Source organism: Camponotus vicinus, unplaced genomic scaffold, assembly GCF_025532165.1.
Source record: "Camponotus vicinus isolate PSW18456_S1 unplaced genomic scaffold, iyCamVici1.0 SCAF_3, whole genome shotgun sequence".
In the NCBI taxonomy this organism is placed as follows: Eukaryota; Metazoa; Arthropoda; class Insecta; order Hymenoptera; family Formicidae; genus Camponotus; species Camponotus vicinus.
The window spans coordinates 12847603-12873044 of record NW_028141967.1 but is presented as its reverse complement, the minus strand read 5'-3'; the positions used below and the strand labels follow the sequence as shown (position 1 = coordinate 12873044).

The 25442-nt window shown below is 29.2% G+C and overlaps 2 protein-coding genes across 2 annotated transcripts; both read right to left on the bottom strand.

The window, feature by feature from the left end:
• Positions 1-2633: 2633 nt before the first annotated feature.
• Positions 2634-17068, bottom strand: Vha14-1 (V-type proton ATPase subunit Vha14-1). The gene is made up of 5 exons (XM_083094099.1): positions 16880-17068; positions 13108-13189; positions 5102-5184; positions 2941-3063; positions 2634-2833 (listed from the first exon to the last, which is right to left on the bottom strand). Exons 1-5 carry the CDS (start codon positions 16931-16933, stop codon positions 2804-2806), a joined length of 372 nt encoding a protein of 123 aa, XP_082950225.1. The 5' UTR covers positions 16934-17068; the 3' UTR covers positions 2634-2803.
• A 3006-nt stretch (positions 17069-20074) lies between these two features.
• On the bottom strand, positions 20075-24990 carry LOC145968539 (uncharacterized). Its single transcript, XM_083094090.1, has 2 exons — positions 24764-24990; positions 20075-23188 (listed from the first exon to the last, which is right to left on the bottom strand). Exon 2 carries the CDS (start codon positions 22409-22411, stop codon positions 21038-21040), a length of 1374 nt encoding a protein of 457 aa, XP_082950216.1. The 5' UTR covers positions 22412-23188; positions 24764-24990; the 3' UTR covers positions 20075-21037.
• Positions 24991-25442: the final 452 nt, after the last annotated feature.

The following is a 25442-nucleotide window of genomic DNA, read 5'->3' as shown; positions in this document are numbered from 1 at the left end:
ACACACACACAGAGGGTGTCCCAGAGCACTATATACAAGCGCTTGTTAGGAGATAGAGATCAGTAGACTGAACAGAAAAGTCTTATACCATTTTACAATTTTCGCAATAATAACAGAAATATTAAATATTGAAATCGGACGAATGAAAGGAGTGTTCGAGCGGCTGAGCGCTCCTTTCATTCGTCCGATTTTAATATTTAATATTTCTGTTATTATTGCGAAAATTGTAACACGGTGGGCCGTATTATAGCTCCAATGGCTGAGCGTTTCTCATCCGATTTTAATATTTAATATTTCTTAATATTGCGAAAATCGTAAAACAGTATAAGACTTTTCTATTCAGTTTACTGCACTCTACCTCCTCACAAGCGCTTGTATATAGTACTCTGGGACATCCTGTATATACAGGGTGATTCTGAACAAACGTTTGTCTTTAAAATATCAAATTCTTGAATGAATTCTAAGATGATTTTTCCTCTTGCAAAATTTTGCCCGGAGCTTAGTTTTTAAACTATAAAGGAAAATAGTTAACTACTTACGGAACGAGTACAAAAGGTAGGCAGGGACGGCGCGATATAGGCGATTACGTGGGGCGCTCGCCGCGATCAGCTGATTGCTATACGCGATGACTGTAACAATCAGTGTGTGTGTGAGCATGTGTACGCACACACACACTGATTGTTACAGTCATCGCGTATAGCAATCAGCTGATCGCGGCGAGCGCCCCACGTAATCGCCTATATCGCGCCGTCCCTGCCTACCTTTTGTACTCGTTCCGTAAGTAGTTAACTTTTTTCCTTTATAGTTTAAAAACTAAGCTCCGGGCAAAATTTTGCAAGAGGAAAAATCGTCTTAGAATTCATTCAAGAATTTGATATTTTAAAGACAAACGTTTGTTCAGAATCACCCTGTATATATTGCATTAGCAATATAAAAATTTGAAGACAGTCGATTTTTTAATTGTAAATATTAGGATAACTAAATAGGATTCAGTTTCATATAGTGTTATATATACATAACCTCACTCCAAGTTTTTTATAGAAGAGAATCCATGGAATTTCTTCTAAAAAAAACATCATGCATATGTAAGAACGTTAATATTTAATTGTGTCTTTTAACACGAATAATTAGAAAATACGTCTATGTCTTCAGCGATTCAGATTGTACACAAATATTTTTGCAAAATAATAATTTGAATTTCTCCGCGTTTTGCTTTAACGCAAATTTCAATAAATATACAAAGCTTTTGCTTTTACAGATTTTTCGATATTTTATATAATTATTTTCACTGATATCAAGATTGTGCTATATATTTCATATTTTTTTATATTTTAGCACGTGTACACTGATTTTGATAAAAATAAATTGAAATTAAAAAATGATCAGTTATACAAATAATTTTCTTTTTCTAAATGAAATTTAAATTATTTTCGTACAAAAATCTTCATTTTCAAATAATTTAACTTTTCCGAATCAACATTACACTATTTTTTTCGAAATACATACTCTCATTAAAAGAAAGCTGAAGTGTAAAAGGAATTTTCTTATATGAAGCAACCTTAAATTTAATTATACATATTAAATTGACAAGAGAACGTTGCTAAAAAATTTTAATTTTGTGGTGCAGCTATAATATATAATCACATATACATGCCAATGTAATAATATAATTTATGTATTTAAAGGAATCTCGCGGTGTTAAATTTTGATGAAACTTTACATATATGTAAGGAGATAAATAGATGAATTTAAAAATTTTCAGTTGCCGCTCAAAAACATTTCTAACGTGTAAAATCACCCCTAAATTAAGGAGAGACTGTTTGCTTCTTTTTACTTTTATTTCGAAAATTATCAAGCTAACGGAGTGTTTTATACAAAAGTTTCATGATTAAAACATCTCTATTTAACCATATTAATAAAATTTTAAAAAAATAATTTTTTCAGAAGTTTTTTAAAAACTTCAAAAAAATCTTTTTTTAATTTTATTGATATAATTAAATAGAGGTAATTTTACCATGAAACTTTTGTATAAAACATTCCGATATTATGAATAATTTTCGAGCTATATCGAGAAAAGTAAAATATCGCTCTACTTCATATGAAGGGATTTCATCCCTTAGAATCGTTTTTGGACCGCAACTGAAAATTTCTAAATTCATCTATTTACCTCTTCTACATGTGTGTAAAGTTTCATCAAAATCAGAATTTTTGGAAGTTCACAAGGTTCCCTTGTTAGTATTCTGATGTATGATTATTTTATTTATTGTTATTTTGAATATACAGCCTTTGAATAAATCGTTATTCGTAATTGACCTTCTCCCGATTCATTTTTATAATATTGTGTTACGATTTTAACTTTGAATTAATTAATGTAGATATAATTTTAATAATGATTTGTAACAATAGAATAATCAGCAATAATTTTTTTTGTAATTTTAGGATCTAAATTAAAAATTAACAATATATTATAATGTCATCTTATAATTATAATCTTATAATTAGAAAAATACATATATTTGTTACTTACTAATTTTATGTGTGTGTGTGTGTGTGTGTGTATGGATGTATATTATAAATATGTTTACATATGTATGCATGATGATGTAATGAGAAATTTCATTAAAAAAAAATCATTTTTTCATTTGTTATTTTTTATTTAAATGAAAGTATTGTACATGTTACAGCAATATTTCATATTACATTTACTGAATAAGGAAACAGAGATAGATACATAAAATGCGATAATTAATCAAATAATCCTATTTTACTGTACACATAATTTCAGTATAATGCCATATTTATATTAATGAATATCTTCTGGATTGAACATTCCCTGTAACAGTAATTACAGCTAGTAAATTTTCTGTAGAATAGAATTTCTAACTTGTGACATCAATAGTCTGCTGTGCTTATTAAATGATCGTATGCGAAAAATCGTACCTTAGCGCGTCTTAAGATCGAATCTTTGCTGGCGTCATATGGATGATCCTTGCTCGGGATTTCTAGTACGGAAGGTATTGGCTGAGTGTGACTGTCGATTACATGACGAATCATTTCAGCTACCTAAAATTAAACACCGAATGTAACATTAATGTAATTAAGTATTATTTGGATAATTACTTGATTAAACAATAAAAATAAAAGTTTACTTCTATAACCATAATTATTAAAATATAATGCAAAAATGAAAAAAAGGTGCTAATGAAATAATTTTTAAATTAAAACTATAATAGATATTATATATATATACTATATATATATAAAATTTTATCAATTTCTTCTATTTCAAAACTTTCTCTTCATCTCACCAATTTTTTATTCTAATGACATATTAATAGAATGTAAATGTCAAATTACAAATGTGAATAATATGAAAGCTGCTTTTAGATAGAAAAATCCAAGCTTAGAGAAGGCAATTTTTCATGAAACGTAAACTAAAAGATTAGAGGAATGCTTGAAAAAAAATCAATTATGTGACAAAACTTGCATTTAAAATATTTTAGTATTTTAAATATTCAGATTTTATGGGAAGATTAGATATCAAATTGTAATATTTGTTGATTTTTTAAATATTGACCAGTAAACTTTAAAATTAGCAGAAAAAATATAAAAATATAAATATCTATTTTTTTTATTTTTCTTTATAAATATAGTTATACATATTATGGATGGTTATATACAGGGTTGGGAAGTAACGCGTTACTTGTAACGCCGTTATCCTTATAGTTACTTTTTTTAGTAAAGGACTGGTAACGGCGTTACATTTTTTTTTCTGTAACTGTAACGATAACGTAGTTACATTTTTTTTTTAATAACGATAACGAATTTAACAGTTATTTTTACCGTTTCTTTTCATATGTTGAAAATACTTATGACATCGTATTTCTGTCATATTCAATTTTTAGTCATCGACCGACATTCATATAAAATTCGATAATTCTTCGGATAAAATTTATTGCTCTGAGAGGTGTCTGTGAAGCTGGCACGACAATCTACGAATTTAAAAAAAAATACTAAAAGCACTTCTGATAGCACTTTTCATAGTTCTACAGTTCCTGATAAAAATTAAAGAGTTCCACATTCCTCATATTAAAAAATCGAAATCGAAAAAATGTGCTAACTTCGAGAATCTAGCACGATACTCTTCCCTCTAAAGTACCAAAACGCGTTGAATATTATCTTTAGTAAGAGTTCCCGATAGTTCTGCTATAGTTCAGCCTAAATATGCAATTTCAGACCGATATTTCAATAATTAATAATTTTTTATGAATTTTTAATGTCCTCGACCAGCATGATACTTAGTAAAAATGTGTCGTGCTGATGATTTTCTGTAGTTTTAACGGCAGTTCTGGACAGTTCTATAAAAGTTCTATTCTTTAGAAACATTTTTTACGCAGAGTTCCGACCATTTACTATTTTTTAAACAATTTTTTACAATTACCTAGCACGACACTTTCCCTCTAAAGTACTAAAACGCGATGAAAATTACTATTTTTGACAACAGTTCTCGATAGTTCTGCTCTAGTTCAGCCTATATATGCAATTTTAGATCGATATTCCAAAAATTAATAATTTTTAAACAATTTTTAATGTTCTCGATCAGCACGACACTTAATAAAAATGCGTCGTGCTAATGATTTTCCGTAGTTTTAACGGCAGTTCTGGACAGTTCTATAAAAGTTTTATCCTTTGGAAACATTTTTACGCAGAGTTCCGACCGATTACTATTTTTTAAATAATTATTTATAAAGAATTAAGAAAAAAATAATTTTTGTTAATTAGTTATCTGAGACATTTTCCACCGAAGTTTGAGGGAAAACGCCCTTTAAAGTATTTTAAAAAAATGAATCTTATAATTAGAATATTTCAATTAAACCAGAAAATGGTGCAATTACTAATTGTAATATTTACTAATTGTAATAATTACTAATTGTAATATTAATAATCTTATCTATATATAAATCTTTCTAAATTTTAACTAATAAAATTTGCTTATCAATATATTTAAATATATTTTTATCAATATATTTAAATATATTTTATATTGATTTAAACAAATGTGGGATTACATAGTTTTATTTTATATCTTTTGACTACTTACATTCTGATTAATAAGAATGATATCAATATCATCACGCTTAATAAAGCGTTTGAACATGTCCTCTATCTCGCTTATCGCTGTATCTATGAGAATCATTATTTAACATTAATTTGTGTTCCATTGCATCATTTTATAATTTACATTATAGTATATATAAAGATACTCTGCAACAAGTAATGTATATTTCTGAAAATTAATATAATTTTTTTCTTAATAAAACAGTTTACAAATGTAGTTTAAATTATCAGCAATTAAAATAGAAAATGTTTGTAAATAAATAATAAAATTTTATTCTAATTTGCTTAAAATCTTACCATATTAAATCATTTTATTTCCTTTAATATATATACATGTACGTGTATATGTATATATATTAAATAAATGATATATATATATGTGTGTATATATACAGGGTGGACCATTTTAACCTTTAATGGAGAATAACTCGAAAACCAAGCCCGGGAGAGAAAAATGTTTCAGACAAAAGTTGTTTGGTTTCGAGGGGGCCATAAGATGGTATCATTGGTTTGACCTTGAAGAGCTATTTGAAGGTCACCTTCAATTTCTTAAATGGAACCTACTATTTGTCATTGCATATTCTTGTAGCTTATCTCGAGAGCTTTCCAAAACACTATAATTAAGTACCTTTTCATTAAGTACTTTTTGAGTTATGAGGCTTGAAATAATTTCTTAATTTTACATAAACCGTAAAATATCTTGTAAAATATTCATTTTTCGATTATCTTACCTTAATACTTTTACGTACAAAATAATGAGAGGAATCAACTGGTGTAAAGAAAACACATAGTTGTTTTTAAGAAAAAATATGTAATTTGCAATTAACAATTCCATATTTTTTCTTAAAAACAACTATGTGTTTTCTTTACACCAATTGATTCCTCTCATTATTTTGTACATAAAAGTATTAAGGTAAGATAATCGAAAAATGAATATTTTACAAGATATTTTATGGTTTATGTAAAATTAAGAAATTATTTCAAGCCTCAGAACTCGGAAAGTACTTAATGAAAACTAACTTAATTATAGTGTTTTGGGAAGCTCTCGAGATGAGCTACAAGAATATGCAAAAGCATATAGGGTGTCCCATTTAAAAAGTTGGAGGTGACCTTCAAATAACTCTTCAAGGTCAAACCAATGGTACCATGTTATGTCCCCCTCGAAGCCATATAACTTTTGTCTGAAACACTTTTTAGTAAAACTCTTCCTTAAAAAATATGTAATTTGCAATTAACAATTCCATATTTTTTCTTAAAAACAACTATGTGTTTTCTTTACACCAATTGATTCCTCTCATTATTTTGTACATAAAAGTATTAAGGTAAGATAATCGAAAAATGAATATTTTACAAGATATTTTACGGTTTATGTAAAATTAAGAAATTATTTCAAGCCTCATAACTCAAAAAATACTTAACGAAAAGGTACTTAATTATAGTGTTTTGGAAAGCTCTCGAGATAAGCTACAAGAATATGCAATGACAAATAGTAGGTTCCATTTAAGAAATTGAAGGTGACCTTCATGTGACTTTCAAATAACTCTTCAAGGTCAAACCAATGATACCATCTTATGGCCCCCTCGAAACAAAACAACTTTTTGTCTGAAACATTTTTCTCTCTCGGGCTTGGTTTTCGAGTCATTCTCCATTAAAGGTTAAAATGGTCCACCCTGTGTATATATATATATATATTTATATTTATATACAGGGTGTCTCATTTTAAAGGATCCACTCAAATATCTCAGAAACACTGCGTTAAGTCGAAAAATGTTTCAGACATAAGTTGTATGGCTTGAAGGAGGACATAAGATGGTACCATTGGTTTGACCTTGGGTGGCGTTGTCCAGGTCAGGGCAAGGTCACTTTGAATTTTTTAAATGGAACCCCCTATTTTTTATTACATATTCTCTTAGCTCGAGAGCTCCGAAACATGACAACGCCACCCAAGGTCAAATCAATGGTACCATCTGTCCTCCTTCAAGCCATATAACTTATGTCTGAAACATTTTTCGATTTAACGCAGTGTTTCTGAGATATTTGAGTGGATCCTTTAAAATGGGACATCTTTTATACAGGGTGTCTGTGCAATCTCTTAGGAAAAAAAAACATAAGTAGATCTCGTTAAATCGAACTAAAAAATCATATACATTTTGAAATGCACCACATAAAATTCGAGATATTATCGCGAGGCGGCGAAGGCGGTCTCACTGTAACATAATGGCGGCGCGCGGCGAAGCAGTGATTGGGGAGAGAAGGAGCGATATGCCGGCGTCATTGAATAAAGAATACCAGGAATGAGCATGTGCCAATACGGGTGGGACCGGAATGGTTTAGTTTTATGACGTATTCATGACGTATTTATGACGTCATCGCAAGCGAAAGGACAGCGGTATATTTCAAATGTTTATATTTAATTTGCAAATCTCGTATTAACATAAATATATTTACATATGAGACGTGTTTCGGTACGTCCTTCAGTTTTTGAATATCCATATAAATAACAATTTACCATCTTTCTATCAATTCACTCATTATAAATCATAAAATTGTTTTAATTTTTTTATCGACACACTCGATCATATCAACGAAATTGAGATTGTGTTACAAACTTGGCTTGTATCCCACCAGGTGTCACTAGTGGAATTGATTTAGTTTTATGACGTAAATCCATTCCATCCCCCATCACTGAATTTTCGCTACATGCTGCTTCCTACTAATATTCTTTATTCAATGGCCGGCGTGCGGCGAAGCGGTGAATGGGGAGGGAGCGGTGGACGGATTCTCCGAAACATGATGGCAGCGCGCGCTTTTAGGCATGCGCATTGGCCGATCTTTTTTAATTAATATCTCGAATTTTACGTGGTGCATTTCAAAGTAGTATATGACTTTTTAATTCGAGGTCTACTTATGTTTCTGTTTTCCTAAGAGATTGCACAGACACCCTGTATGTTTATGAGTGGAATGTGCATGTAAGTGTATGTACACATTACACACTCACACACATCCATATATATATATATATATATATATATATATATATATATATACTGGGTGTTAAAAAAGTCTGGACACGGTCGAATATCTCGATAAGGAAGAGTTTTACTAAAAAGTGTTTCAGACAAAAGTTATATGGCTTCGAGGGGGACATAACATGGTACCATTGGTTTGACCTTGAAGAGTTATTTGAAGGTCACCTCCAACTTTTTAAATGGGACACCCTATATGCTTTTGCATATTCTTGTAGCTCATCTCGGGAGCTTCCCAAAACACTATAATTAAGTTAGTTTTCATTAAGTACTTTCCGAGTTCTGAGGCTTGAAATCATTTCTTAATTTTACATAAACCGTAAAATATCTTGTAAAATATTCATTTTTCGATTATCCTTATACCTTAATACTTTTATGTACAAAATAATGAGAGGAATCAATTGGTGTAAAGAAAATACATAGTTATTTTTAAGAAAAAATATGTAATTGTTAATTGCAAATTACATATTTTTTCTACGAAACAACTATGTTTTTTCTTTACACCAATTGATTCCTCTCATTATTTTGTACATAAAAGTATTAAGATAAGATAATCGAAAAATGAAGATTTTACTAGATATTTTATTGTTTATGTAAAATTAAGAAATGATTTCAAGCCTCATAACTCGGAAAGTACTTAATGAAAACTAACTTAATTATAGTGTTTTGGAAAGCTCTCGAGATGAGCTATAAGAATATGTAATAAAAAATAGGGAAATCCATTTAAAAAATCCAAAGTGACCTTGCCCTGACCTTGACAACGCCACCAAAAGTCAAACCAATGGTACCCTCTTATGTCCCCCTTCAAGCCATATAACTTATATCTGAAACATTTTTCGATTTAATGCAGTGTTTCTGAGATATTCGCGTGTATTGATTAAAATGGTCTACCCTGTATATGTGTGTGTGTGTGTGTAAACTGCTAAATACTTCCTAAATTATAAAAAAGCATAATAATTAATGTTATTAATTTTCAATTAAGAGTATGCCTTATATTAGACTAAGAGCTGGCTACATAAAAATGTCCTTCATCAGGTACACGAAGTATTTATACCTGAAAAGGATCCATTAGTGTAGCTAAGCACTGAGTCACCAGTCTGCCAGGGCGGTCCCGGGGCTTAAGGCGGTGGCGGGCGGTCAAAGACGACAAATTTATAGGCGAAAAATATCATAAGGTACAAGGATGAAAGTTCCGCGAAAATCTATTATTTATTGCGTTAATACATGAAAAAATGCTGGCAGACTGTTTCCTAGAGGCGAAAGAGCCGACAGACCGCTTCAAAGTGGCGTAAAATTTCAGGAAAAAAAAATCATAAGGTACACGAATAGAAGTTTTTTGTAGTAGTAGTTTATAACTTTAAAAAGCTGTATGCAAAATGGCAGACTGATAACGGGGGGATAAAATCAAGGCAGACGGTTACAAAGGTCGCGCTGTAGCTTCAGCATTCTTAGCGACCGCTCGCCGCTCTTAACTTTTAAGTATAAAATAGTAACTGAAAATAATAAGGTACATGCATGAATCTCTTTTGGCCTTTCAAAATAAGTTAATAAAAATAAGTTTAATTTAATATATTTTTATTTTAATTATATTTTTATAAATAAAAAAAATTAATCACGAATTTTTGTATCAGCCTCTTCGTGAGATTTGGATACAAACGGGGATTTGGAACAAACAGCGCATTATTGACGTCTCAGCATTGTATGAAGAATTAGGTGATTTGTTTTGTAAATCTTTGGCAGGATTTCACGCGTTGACTGGATGTGATTTCAATCCGGCATTATTTCGTAAAGGAAAACAACGACCTTTGCAATTATTAACAAAATCTGAACAATTTCAGAAAGCGTTCGATGAAATAGGTTCCGAAAATTGCGACATAGTGAATGTATTTCCAATTCTGGAAAAATTTATTTGTAATTTGTATAATTTTAAATCTCTCGATTCCGTTAATAGCGCTCGATTTGCATTATTTTTAAAAACCTACAAATGTAATAATTTAGATGAACCATTTGAGAAAAAGAAAATTCAGAATTTTGATGCTTCGTCTTTACCTCCTTATCACGAAGAATTCAAACAGCATTTATTCAGAACAGTGTATATTGCTACAATATGGAGAAATGCATACAAAAAAATACCGACATCTTTAATACCAGAGGATTATGGATGGATAAAATAGATAATAAATATCAATTTAAATGGTTTGAGGGACAGCAGTTGCCAAGCACTGTAAAAGATGTTGTGATTGGCTGCGTTCAGCAGAAAAAGCTGCTTTGCAACTGTTGTAAAATTTGTAAATCTGATTGGTGTATACTCTTAGATTCAGCTAAAATTAAGAGCATACACCAATCAGGCTCACGAATTTTACAACAGTTGCAAAGCAGCTTTTTCTGCTGAACGCAGCCATTGATGCAGAAACAACTGAAGGTAAAAGCCTTCCTACATACATGATATGATGTAGTTTTACATTTTAATACATAATATCTATATATATATTGTTCAAATTGTATTTCAGGTGACGGTATAGAAATCGATTTGGAGGAAGAAACCGATTCTGACAGCGAGGAGGACCTGCAATACGATGAGTCCAGTGCTGGCGAAATCGAAAAAGAGCTTCGTGATTAATTTTTTTTATTTATAAAAATATAATTAAAATAAAAATATATTAAATTAAATTTATTTTTATTAACTTATTTTGAAAGGCCAAAAGAGATTCATGCATGTACCTTATTATTTTCAGTTACTATTTTATACTTAAAAGTTAAGAGCGGCGAGCGGTCGCTAAGAATGCTGAAGCTACAGCGCGACCTTTGTAATCGTCTGCCTTGATTTTATCCCCCAGTTATCAGTCTGCCATTTTGCATACAGCTTTTTAAAGTTATAAACTACTACTACAAAAAACTTCTATTCGTGTACCTTATGATTTTTTTTTCCTGAAATTTTACGCCACTTTGAAGCGGTCTGTCGGCTCTTTCGCCTCTAGGAAACAGTCTGCCAGCATTTTTTCATGTATTAACGCAATAAATAATAGATTTTCGCGGAACTTTCATCCTTGTACCTTATGATATTTTTCGCCTATAAATTTGTCGTCTTTGACCGCCCGCCACCGCCTTAAGCCCCGGGACCGCCCTGGCAGACTGGTGACTCAGTGCTTAGCTACACTAATGGATCCTTTTCAGGTATAAATACTTCGTGTACCTGATGAAGGACATTTTTATGTAGCCAGCTCTCCGTCTATATGTTAATTGAGTACATTTCATTAACTTATACATACAAGATGCAGCAAAACGAGCAATAATATTTTATGTAATTTTGACTTAATTAGCTTTTCACTTTTTTAAAAATTTATAGTACTAAAAAGTATTACTTTAATATATATTTTATTAAATCTGATTTTTTTTACAAAAATAATATTAAAAAATTGCACCAAATCATGAAAGTGTAAATACACTCTTCAATAAAATTAAAGTATCACTTTGAATTGAAAAATTGATGAAATCAAATGCACGTAATTTTGCGAAAAATAATTATGAATTATTTTTGCAAGCATTTTAAAGCTTGAAATTTCAGTTTTCAAATACTATTAAACTGTTTTCTCGATGATAATTCTTTTGTAGCTGATACCACTTTCAAGTCAACCGCGAAAAATTAACGAAAAAAACTTCAATTTCGAGGTCACATACGCTAAAATTTTTTGTAACTTTGTTCTAAATTGAATTAACATATAAATTAAAAATCTCAAATTGAGATTTATACATTTACTTAATAGGACTAAGAATAATTCATGCTCTAAGTTCACTAATCAGTTTCATATAAAAATTAATTTTCTGTGAAAATGACATAACCATCTGCAATTGATCCTTATTAGCCTATGAGATTTGAATTTGTGTATTTGCTCTAAATGTTTTGTGAAAGTTTGAAGTTTTAAAATGCTTTTTTAGAAATAGTTAAACTGCAATGTTTCTTCCATCAAGTTATAATAAATGGTAATCATTGCACTTTTTTAATAGAAATTTCTAAGTAAAAAAAGTTCATACGTTATTTATTTCATGCACGTATATTCTCTGTTTTCATCAATATAAAATCAGGAAAGTTGCACTATTGTATATCAGGGGGAATATTTGTACTTAACTCTTGTAAAAAATTGCCTGAAAATTCTCTAATCTTCCAGATATGTTTGTTAAAAATTCCATCTAAAAAGAATATTTCAAAGATTTTTTGGTGCAATTTTCGGAAGTAAATTTTTTTATTGTTTGCATTTTCTAATGTTTTTCTTTTATACAAAGAAAAAAACAGAATCTCTTAAGTGATAGATTTGTAACGTACTGAAAAAATGGATAATTTTCGTAAGATAAACAGTTTTCATTTGCACAATATTCTCACTTTTTATCATTAAAAATGACAATAAAGAATATATTCTGTACAAATATTTTGTTAAATCATTGAAAATATAAACAGAAATAAATAAATATTTATAATATATATTTTATACATAAATATATATTTTAATATATATATTTAATAATATATATTTTAAACGTATAATTCACACACATTTGATTTGTCGATTGTTTACAATATGAGAGCAAAATTATCAGAGAAAATTTTCTTTTTAAATTCCCTGAGTTTCAATAAAATTCCATGAGAATTCTCTGAGTTTTTCTTAGTATGAAAGAAATCGCAGAGAGAGAAAGAGAATTTCAGACTTCCCATGTTTTTCCAGAGAAACACATTGTATATATTATCATGTTTCTTGACATAAAATATGATTGGCTACTGAATTAATTCTTACCGCGCGCAATGTTACTGCATTCTGTATGTGAGAACCACACATTACAATATAGAAACTTTTAATAACACACACACGCACACGCACACGCACACGCACACCCACACGCACACGCACACGCGCGCACACACACACACACACACACACACACACACACACACACACACACACATACATACTTTTATCAACCACCAAGAAATTAGGTTGGCGATGTTTATTAATCTCTCCAACTCCACCCAGCAAAAAGCCCACACAAGTATCCTAAAACAATATTTATTAATTGAGTTTATAATACAAAAAGCTAATATTGATTTTTTTATTAAATATATAAAAATATATTTAAAAAAATAAAAATTTGCAAAATTAAATTGTATATATCTGCAAACATTATTACAGTACAGTATAATTTATTGTGGTTTATGAGTGTTTATAAAGAAACAGCATATTATAAAACTAAAAAATACAGAAAATTTAATACTTAAGAAAATTTAGTATAAGCAAAAAAAGAATTTTTTATTGTTTTTAAGTATATTAATAAAGAATAAAACATAAAAAACATTGTAATAATTTTTATACAGGGTGAGTTTTTTATCTTGAGACATCGAAATATCTCGTAAAGTCTAAAAGATACGATAAAATGTTTCAGACAAAAAGTTGTTTGGTTTCGAGGGGGCCATAAGATGGTATCATTGGTTTGATCTTGAAGAGTTACTTGAAGGTCACATGAAGGTCACCTTCAATTTCTTAAATGGAACCTACTATTTGTCATTGCATATTCTTGTAGCTTATCTCAAGAGCTTTCCAAAACACTATAATTAAGTTAGTTTTCATTAAGTACTTTCCGAGTTATGAGGCTTGAAATCATTTCTGAATTTTACATAAACCGTAAAATGTCTTGTAAAATATTCATTTTTCGATTATCTTACCTGAATATTTTATGTACAAAATAATGAAAGGAATCAACTGGTGTAAAGAAAACACATAGTTATTTTTAAGAAAAAATATGTAATTTGCAATTAACAATTACATATTTTTTCTTAAAAATAATTATGTGTTTTCTTTACAACAATTGATTCCTCTCATTATTTTGTACGTAAAAGTATTAAGGTAAGATAATCGAAAAATGAATATTTTACAAAATATTTTACGGTTTATGTAAAATTAAGAAATGATTTCAAGCCTCATAACTCGGAAAGTACTTAACGAAAACTAACTTAATTATAGTGTTTTGGAAAGCTCTCGAGATGAGCTACAAGAATATGTAAAAGCATATAGGGTGTCCCATTTAAAAAGTTGGAGGTGACCTTCACGTGACCTTCAGGTGACTCTTTAAGGTCAAACTAATGGCACCATCTTATGTCCCCATTGAAACCATACAACTTTTGTCTGAAACATTTTATCGTATCTTTTATACTTTACGAGATATTTCGACGTCTCAAGATAAAAAACACCCTGTAACAATTTAGCATTTTATTAAAAAAGAACAAAATAACAATATTTTACATTAAAGCATAGAATAATTTGCATTTTAATCGTTAAAATCAAATCACAACATATAAATACATTGCTATAACAGTGTATACATATGTGTGTGTGTGTGTGTATGTGTGTGTACACACACACACACACATATGTACACACTGTTATAGCAATGTATTTATATGTGGTGTTTTGATTTTTGTGTGTGTATATATATATATATATATATATATATATATATATATAAACATATGTCTAAAAAAATCAGTGTTAGAGACAATACATTTAATATCTATTAATTAAGGATTTAAGAGCTACTTTGATGAAACTGCGATTAATTTTATCAGTGATTATTGTAATATCTCCAATTTGTTAATATTATTTTAATAGAATAGAATTATAATTTTTATTGTTTAACACATAAAAAATTAGAAAGGAGAAATTATATTATTATTGTTACATAATTACAAATTTTACTATGAATAATATTACTGTTTGAATTGCTAATTAAATTTATTGGAGATTGATCAAAGTAGAGAAAGAGCTACCTATAGCACGTAATATTGTAGCTATATTTCAACAATGTGATAATATTACAAATTGTCATATAATATTACGGAAACATCGTAGAAATATAAATTAACAAAATAACTGTTACATACTAATATGACATTAATATTTTGGAAACATTGAAAAGCTATAATTTCTTAATTTATCTAGAAAAATAATATAATAATATAATAATTTTTTATATTTATATACAAGAGATAATTTTTAATTCTTTGCAAGTAAAGTCAAATAAATTAATGATAGAGAAATAATATGATTCGAGTTAAAATATAATTTTAAGCTAAAGATAAGCATTGTTATTCTTTTCTATTAAAAGATATACACAACATTTTATATCAAAGTTAAATATATTTAACATATATTTTATAATATATTTTCGAAACAACTTATGTACAAATGTGATATTATAATTGACCTTTGAAAATAATATATTTTTTATTATATTATCTAATATTATATTTTATTTTTATTTTTCTATGCATTTTTACTTATTTTTCTATGTATTTTTCACATACAAATATGTAATTATAATGGATGTATTTTTCACACACATATATGTAATTATAATGGATTTTTAAAATTTTTAAGCAAAAGTATATAATTAATTTAATTCTTCTTATTAATGTTTCATATATTTGTACCATATATAGAACATTTAAAATAAAAAGAAAATTATTTGTATAAATAAAAGTTTATAATAATTTTATATCCAAAATATAATATTATTATATTATTAATATTATATTTTGGATATAAAATTATTATAAACTTTTATTTATACAAATCATTTTCTTTTTATTTTAAACCCTAACAACACACATGTCCAAAAGATGTCCAAAGGTCATCGAGAGGACATCCAGAGGACATAAAATATCCTTTGGCTGTCCTCTAGATATTCTATGGACGTCTTTTGGATATGTGTGTTGTTAGGGAATGTTCTATATATGGTACAAATATATGAAACATTAATAAGAAGAATTAAATTAATTATATACTTTTGCTTAAAAATTTTAAAAATCCATTATAATTACATATATTTGTATGTGAAAAATACATAGAAAAATAAGTAAAAATGCATAGAAAAATAAAAATAAAATATAATATTATATAATATAATATATTTATTAATATAATATATATGATTATGTTTAGATATAATTTTACAATATATTATTTATTAAGTTGGTAAACTAAACTTCTATTTATATCAAACTTTTTAATTTATGTTTCTATATGCTTCGACATATTTATCTATCAGAAATAAAAACATTCTATATATAATATTACTAGATTGCAGTAACATATTATATTATATTACATTGCAATGTTATATTATATTGCAATGTTGCTATGATATTTCATTGTGATATTACAAAAAGTAACATTGCCAAAATCTTACAACAATGATTCAGTAACTTTACAATCGATTTGCGATCTTACTATATTCAATGAAATTATTCTATAATATGTCTACAACCTTTCTGTGCTGTAAGGATAAGTAGCTAATAGTAGTTAAAGTACCAAGTTGCTATTTTATTAATTTAGTGATGATTCATAAAAAGCAAGCCATTTAATACGAATCAAATTATAATACAATCAGTGAAAGAGAAATCACACATCTTAGGAATATTTTACAAAATCTCTCTTATTTACATAAATTATCACAAAATTAATTGATACATAAATTTATATATATAGCAATAATTTATAGCAGTAACAATAATATATAATTTATTTCGTTATTCATTTCTAATCTAGTTTTTTTTGCATTAAACAATAAAAAATTATAAATCTATTCATATTAAGATATTAAAATGTATATATTTAGAAAAAAAAGAAGTCTAATTCGATAAATTATTATGAATTAGAGTGAAAAAATTTATAAAAAAATCACAATTTTACCTCATCGCCAATCACGGCTAGAAGTTTTCCTTTTCCTGCAGAATGAAGTGCCATTATATTTTTCTCAAAAGCAGACTAATTTTGCAAATAAAATTTTTAAGCGACGCAACTTCGCATCCAATTGACAATCGTATATGAAGTAATCTGTCGCGCATCAGCTGACGAGCCACACCACAGATCACGTGGCTGCGTTCCAAAACTCTATTCTTTGCTGTTTGCTTTCCAAAATTTATCCTTCACTGAACTATAATCACTGGCCTGGTTTACACCGTACGTCTTTACCTCCGGGAACTTAGCCGGGCAACTTCGACTTTTTTAATTTTTTTTTTTTTAATCATTTGTTGGTCGTTTGTCGGTGATTGTTGGCCTAATTTCAACGTTTGTTGGTTTATATTTTTTTTTTAAACAAAAAAATAAAAATTAGCGTGAAGTTAGCCGGAAAAATTTCATTTTCGTTCAAAAAGCGGTTAAATCGATACGCAATCATTCGCTGATGATTGTTGGTTTAATTATAATGTTTGTTGGTTCGGTATTTGCCTTAAAAACGAAAAATAATCTCTTTTATTAAGACCGCATTTACAAAAGTCGTTAGGATCAATCACAGTTGAAGGTTAAACAGTCCTCGAATATGATTGGTTAATTTCTTCCCAATAACGTATGTCATTGTTTCTTACGACTTTAGGCTTAAACATCTATATAAACTTGGCTGAAGCCTGGAAACCGCTCGAATGAGAAAAAAAAGAAGAAAGTTTCTTTCTCTCGACGTCTTCCTTAAAAAGTGTGGACGGCTTTTGCGCGACTCGTCTAACACTTTTTATTTTTACATAAAACTATACGAGTAATACTGCATTACTTAATATTCTTATATTTTATTCGCAATAATTTCTCAATATTCTCGATATAACATGGTCAAAAGTTATGAAACATTACATTTTAACTAATTATGGTTGAATTTAATTACATTTTCTTGAATATCTAATATATGTATAAAGGATTATCAGTTTGCACTTTAATTGCATGTCTAATTTCATCATTTGCAATATTGAATGTTAGTACTGTAAATATATGTTTAATTATTTTTGTCCATCATACAAATATTGATTGAAAACATTATATAAAGAGCCAGCCTAATGTGTTACATTTGCTACAAAAATTTAAATTAATGTTAAAAGAATGCCAGAGTAATAGCTGAATTTTTTTCAACATGACATTTATTTATTATACGATGTACAAGATTACAATAAGTTTTATTATGATGAATTATCGAATTTTAAATAATTCTTTGTTGTATAAATGTGATGATTCGTAGAAGTAGATAAAAAAATATAGACAATATTATTACATAAATATTATGGCCCATATTCTGAATCCTCTTTTATCGATAAAAGTACCTCTAAAAGTGGCATATAAGCCTTCTGATTGGCTACAGGCCGCTTTTAGGAGCACTTTTATCGATAAAAGAGGATTCAGAATATGGGCCTATATAAAAATTTACTTTATTATAATTCGTTATATCATAATTATATTATCAAATCCGATCTGAGAAAAGCTTTGGCATTGATTAAAACAAGTTTTTTTCTTATTTTATTAGAATGTCAAAATAAAAATAATTTATTTTCCAATTTTTCTAGGCACTTCTTTGAGACAATATTTTTTTGTAAGTATTGCTACTGAAGAAACAATATAATATATGTAAAATGCTTACAATTAGATTTTATTAAGGCTCCGGAGTACTTACCGTGAAACTCTGAGTTGACGGTGGCGACATAAGAGAATGCGGTAGGAATAAGAACTATATGCAACGACTTACCAGTGATCATATGGTAAGTCGTTACATACAGTTCTTTTATAATAATAGGTGCTTTCCATTTATATCAAAACTCAGATAAATCTCACTTCTGTCTTTCTTTAACATGAATGTTGAAGAAAAACAGAAGTGATATTTATCTGAGTTTTAATGTAAATGGAAAGCACCTAATGACAGAGATAATGATGATAATATATAGTTAGTAAATAAATTAACATTAAAAATTTTAAACCAAAAAAAACTTATATTTTCGAGCATCGAAGCTTATAATAAATATAATATTATATATCTTATATTATATATATAATAATATAATATATATGTAATTAATAAGAATTATATATCTTATATAATACTACAATTTTCGTATTATATGTCATCTTGTTATAAAAAATCAATTTTTTTATTGCGCATTTTATCGCAAGTTGGAAAATAATTTTAATGAGACTTTTGTGATTAAAATGATACCAAACACAATATGAATCGGATAATTTTTAATTACATGAATATTTTTATTATTTATGTAATTAAAAATAATCCGATTTATGTCGTGTTTGGTGTCATTTTAATCGTAAAAATCTCATTACTCCATTACAATTATTTTCGGATCAATAAAATGCGAAATGTAAAAATTGTATTTTCTGCGGAAAGATGAAATATGATACGAAAGACTGGAGATAAAGGAAGGCTCGCGAACGAGACTTCGTAACTCTTTCATGTTGTTCATCTCGCTTACTCCTTACTTGGTCTCTCCCTCTCTTTCGACGACTCACCAATCTCGCGAAGATCTTATCTTATCTATAATATAAACATTTTAGAAAATAAAAATTGAAACTTTTATTTCGCATTTTATCGGTTTGAAAATAATTTTAATGGATTAATGAGAATTTTCTGATTACAATGACATCAAACACGACATAAATCGGATGATTTTTAATTAATCAATAATCAAAATATTAATTATTTATGTAATTAAAATTATCCGATTCATATTGTGTTTGGTGTCATTTTAATCATAAAAATCTCATAAAAATTACTTTCAAAAAATGCGCAATGAAAAAATTGTATTTTTTATAGTAAGATGACATATAATACGAAAATTGTAGTATTTTCGACAATTTTACAACATCTTACCACAAATGTTTATTTATCTAAAAACAAATTAATTTGTTTTTAGAGAAATAAATATTTCGTGGTAAAATTACATAAAAAATATAATTGAAAAAAACGAAAAAAATTGGAGAGACGGAAACCGAATCCTACTGGATAGTAGACATCCTACTGTACATACGGATTGCAATCATATCTACCCATTAGAGAATTGATAATTTCAACTCTAACGGCAAGATATAAATGCACCCATATGTATATATGGGTAATTAGCACGATTCATTCTATATTTTTTCATTTTAGATTTTCACTGCGCTCAACGCAGAATGCAAGTAGATAAGCGGAATTGCTCATACATTTCATTTGTCTATGGTTAACTGCGCCCAGCGCAGAATGCATTTTGATATTAATACTCACTGCGCCCAGCGCAGAATGCATTATTTTGACGGTAATCACTGCGCCTAGCGCAGAATGCATTATTTTGACAGTAATCACTGCGCCCAGCGCAGAATGCATTATTTTGACAGTAATCACTGCGCCCAGCGCAGAATGCATTATTTTGACAGTAATCACTGCGCCCAGCGCAGAATGCATTGTCATATATTTATTCCTTTTTCTAATGCAAGCTTATGTGTGTATCTGTCTTTTTTCAATATTTCCACGTAAATCTATTTCTTCATCTTTTCTTTTTCCATCATTTTTTGTCTTTTTGCTTCAATTATATAATCTGGGTCACGAATTGCCATATTTCTTTCCAGTCTTGGATCAAGTAATTCTGGTAAAACACAGTCTTCATAAAATTGCACCAGTTTATTAACCATATTTTCTGACCAGAAAATATCATCACGTTTAATTTGTTCCATTTTTAATCCAAATGGTGTCCATAATGCGAAGATGCAGTATTCTCGTTGTGTAATATGTAATTGTCCTTGTATTTGATAATAGTAAACGTGACTGCGTTTCATTTCTTTATCTGTTCCATTCTTATATAACGATTGCAGATTCGACATATTTGCTGCAATCGCATCTTCTGGTGTTAAAAATCGTGCTGCAAAAGGACATTTTATTTCTACAATTCCATTATCTCCTATTAATCCATCTGGCGAAGCGCCTAAAAATGGTATTTCTTTATCTATAAATAATCCGCAACGTTTAATGTTAATATTCAGTGCACTTTCGATACTTTTGCGTGCAATATCCTCGTATTTTGTCCCGTGTTCCACTGATTCCACATTTAATTGTTATGGATATATTATTGATTTAACTCTTGACACGCAAGAAGTACTTTTTCTCATTTTACATATATGTCCAAAGTGAGAAGCGGTTATTATTTTTGTGCGATAATATCGCCAAATGCCGCTTGCTGCTTGTTCTTTAGTTTCTTCTTCTATTGCTACTCGCTTTAATTGCCAATCTCGTAGCATATGCATGTGTTGCGCTTTTCTTAATTCAATTTCGGCTGATGTTGCATCAGGTTTATCAGCCTGCGGCCCATAATCTTTGTCACATATTGCACGTTTTACGTAACGTTGCGGTGTTGATCGTTTTCTCATGTCATGTGCACTTGTTTTTTTCTTATCTTCTAAATACACTGCTATTTCCCCTGGTTTTGTTCCCAGAACATTACTTAAATGACTTATAGGCTTGCCAGTGTTAAATGTGACTGCTGCAGCATTACAACGCGTTTCATACGATCCTCTTAGACCATAATTAACTCTTTTTCCACCAGTACATTTTGCTATTACAGAGTTAAAAGTTTCTACTCTATTACTGTCTTTATTTTGTAATAAACTTTTGGCATTCCAACTTATATATTTTAATGCATTTTGAAGCTTTTCATATAGTCCACATCTTTTTAATTCTGGAATATAATTTTCTTCGTTTTCTTTTTGCGATCCATCGCAGAAATATCCTATTCTTGCACATCCATTATGTTCGCCAAAAACGTGATTTATTATATTATCCACGTCTATTTTGAGAGCTTTAATTTTTTCTTGCATTGTACTCTCCTCCTCCAAACGATATTCTACAGCTTTCGTTACAGCTGTTCTAATTCGAAGTATCCGATTACCAATTACATTTCTTAATTTGCCAAAACGTCCTTTTGTCTTTGCTATTTCTTTTATTTTTAATGCCAAGTTGCGCAATAAATGATTTCGACATTCTATTTTTTCTATAAAAACATTAGGATATGGATTTGCTTGTATTATTTTTTTATATACACTGCTATCTCCGTCTGCTATAAATGTGGAATAAATTAGTTCGCGCTTTTCTATGCTTCTCTTAAATCCTTCTACAATCGCTTCTGCTTCCATGCTTGTTGAACTACAATCTCTACCCCAATTTTTATAACATTTATGATTTACAGGTTCTTTTTTAAGCTTCTCTGCTGTAACACAAACTGCACAATATTTATTTTTTACAGACATGTGCAGTACTTTGCCTGTTCGTGCACCAATTATTGTGCCTACACCTGATAAAAAATCATACCGTCCTGTTCTGTATGATCTTTTCATCCAGCTTCCGTCACCTTTTACTGCTATATGTGGTATTCCATTTATTATTTCATTGCGTTGTAATGCCAAATCACGTTCTTCATTCGCAGCAGCATTCATGCTTTCTTCTGCAATTTTTGCAAATGCTTCAGCAGCAGTTTCATGGGCCTTTTCATTTTTTTTGTCATGCACTTAATATTCATAGCAGCGCAACTTTCTTGTAACTGTGTATATCCTGTACCAGTTAATATTGCGCCAGCCACTGCCCCTATATTTACATGTAGACTTTTGTCAGGGGGCGGCTCACTCCAGACGAAGCTTTCAAAATTGCACATTCGGCATTTGAAAAAGAATTTATTTTTTAGTCCATACGCTCGGGCACCAATAAATATTAAGTCACGAAAACTACATTCTATTCCGCGACTATGGTTATCAAATTTTTCATGTAACTGTTCAAAAAGATAGACAAAATCTACGATACATTTTCCTGGCATACTGTTACTTTCTAGGCGATATGCATCTATATTGTTATCTGTTATTAAAGTGTCACTTTCTTCAGTCTCACTGTCCTCTAATATTTTTCCCAATTCATTATCACTTAATGTATGTGTCGTTATTTCCTTGTCTGTATCTATTTCGAGACCCATTGCAGCTAATTTGCCATGCATAATTCTATCATCGTGAAAAGTTAGCTCATCACTATCTAATGTGTCATTGTGCTCTTGTGTCAATCTTTCCTCATCTATATTTATTTCGATATCCATTGCAGCTAAATTATCATGTATAAGTACATCATCCTGAAAAGTATGCTTATTTTGATCTACTTGCATTATTTCTTTATTTAATACATTAATTCCTTTATTCAATATATCTATTTTTTTCAATTTTTCTTTTCTCCTATAAATTAATGAGATGAATTGATGAGAATAATGCGCGAATGTCTCAAATCAATAAAACGTTTGCATATGGTTTTTTATAATAATTAAATTGCAATATAATAATTTATATCATAATATAATGTTGCGATATAATTATTAGGTGTTTACCGCAAGAAACTTTTTTTCGTTATGTTATACAGAGTGTCCCATTTTAAAGGACCCACTCAAATATCTCAGAAACACTGCGTTAAATCGAAAAATGTTTCACACAAAAGTTGTGTGGCTTCAAGAGGGCCATAAGATGGTACCATTGGTTTGACCTTGAAGAGTCATTTGAAGATCACGTGAAGGTCACTTCAATTTTTTTAAATGGAACACTCTATATATTTTTACACATTCTTGTAGCTTATCTCGAGAGCTTTCCAAAACACTATAATTAAGTACTTTTTCGTTAAGTACTTTTTGAGTTATGAGGCTTGAAATAATTTCTTAATTTTACATAAACCGTAAAATATCTTGTAAAATATTCATTTTTCGATAATCTTACCTTAATACTTTTACGTACAAAATAATGAGAGGAATCAATTGGTGTAAAGAAAACACATAATTGTTTCGAAAAAAAAAATGTAATTGTTAATTGCAAATTACATTTTTTTTTTCGAAACAATTATGTGTTTTCTTTACACCAATCAATTCCTCTCATTATTTTGTACGTAAAAGTATTAAGGTAAGATAATCGAAAAATGAATATTTTACAAGATATTTTACGGTTTATGTAAAATTAAGAAATTATTTCAAGCCTCATAACTCAAAAAGTACTTAACGAAAAGGTACTTAATTATAGTGTTTTGGAAAGCTCTCGACATAAGCTACAAGAATGTGCAAAAATATATAGGGTGTTCCATTTAAAAAAATTGAAGTGACCTTCACGTGACCTTCAAATGACTCTTCAAGGTCAAACCAATGATACCTTCTTATGGCCCCCTCGAAACCAAACTTTTGTCTGAAACATTTTTCTCTAAAATGCTTTGTTTCCGAAATAATTGCGTGCGTTAATTAAAATGGCTCACCCTGTATATATATATATGTATATATATATATATATATATATATATATATATATATATAAATTTAATGAGCTTTTTTTATAGTATAGTACTTTAGTATAGGAGTACTGCAGTGTAGCAAAAAGATGAAACGCTCAACCGTTTTTGAGAACATTTATTTATTGCGCCCGGTGCGAGTTTAACAGTTTACGTCTCTCTTGCCAAATATTTATAATAAATAACAAACTTTTCAATTAAAAAGGAACATTTATTTGTTGTAAATAAATACATTTATTATTTATTTTTTTATTTTATTATAATGACTGCTCATTTCTACCTAAAGTTTGCGCCCGGTGCGGGGGTACTGATGGTACCGCCCTAGTTACGGTACTGACAGTACTACATTATAAAAAAAGTTCATCAAAATCCGTGATACCAAGATTAATTACCGTGATTGATATACACTGGCTTTCATTACTTTGGTTATATGACGAACAGTGTGCACGGTAATTTTTCTATTTTCTTTTCTATTAATAAAATAATGTTACCTTTTATTTATTGACGATTTTCGTCTGCTTAGCCGCTTGCATGATAATCGGTACTTTTTTGTATTGCGCCTCCTTCCATAAATTCGTTCATTATCTTCGTCGCACATTTTCTCACTAATTTCACGCGTTTCCATAATATCAATAATATTATGAAAGTAACGAAAACTTGAGCTGTCTATTAGATCGCTCGATTGTTAATTGTTAAAGTACTTAGCGCACAAAGATGTAATAAGATATCGCGCGCGACGAAAACAAACAACTAGCGAAGAAGGCGGCGAGTATGTGTGTGTGTATGTGTGCGTGGGCATTCTGGCATCACTGGTGTAAACCAGTCGATGCTTTACTGCGGTGCAAACAACATGTGAGTATGCAATATATACGTAAATAGTAGAATAATAAATATACCCACACAACATTATGTCGTCTTAAATATGTCTTAAAGACGTCATGAAATTTCTAAAGACGTCTTAAGAAGTTATCAGAATTACATCTTTATGACGTCTTTAAGACGTCTTATGTCCCGATTTAAGATATCTGTCGGGCATTGTTTTAAGACGTCTCACTCAAGACGTCCCAATCAAGATATAATTAAATGTCTCACTAAGGATGTCACAAAGACGTCTCAGACATTTCAATTAAGACGACTTTTAGACGTGCGTAATTCGGTCGGTAAAATAGC

Coding starts and splice junctions, on each gene's coding strand:
- LOC145968539 (XM_083094090.1), bottom strand. CDS start 22,411: ATGAATGCTGCTGCGAATGAAGAACGTGATTTGGCATTACAACGCAAT.
- Vha14-1 (XM_083094099.1), bottom strand. CDS start 16,933: ATGGCACTTCATTCTGCAGGAAAAGGAAAACTTCTAGCCGTGATTGGC. Junction 5,185..13,107: donor TTTCTTGGTGGTTGATAAAA/GTATGTATGTGT, acceptor TGATTCTCATAG/ATACAGCGATAAGCGAGATA. Junction 2,834..2,940: donor CGATCTTAAGACGCGCTAAG/GTACGATTTTTC, acceptor TTACTGTTACAG/GGAATGTTCAATCCAGAAGA.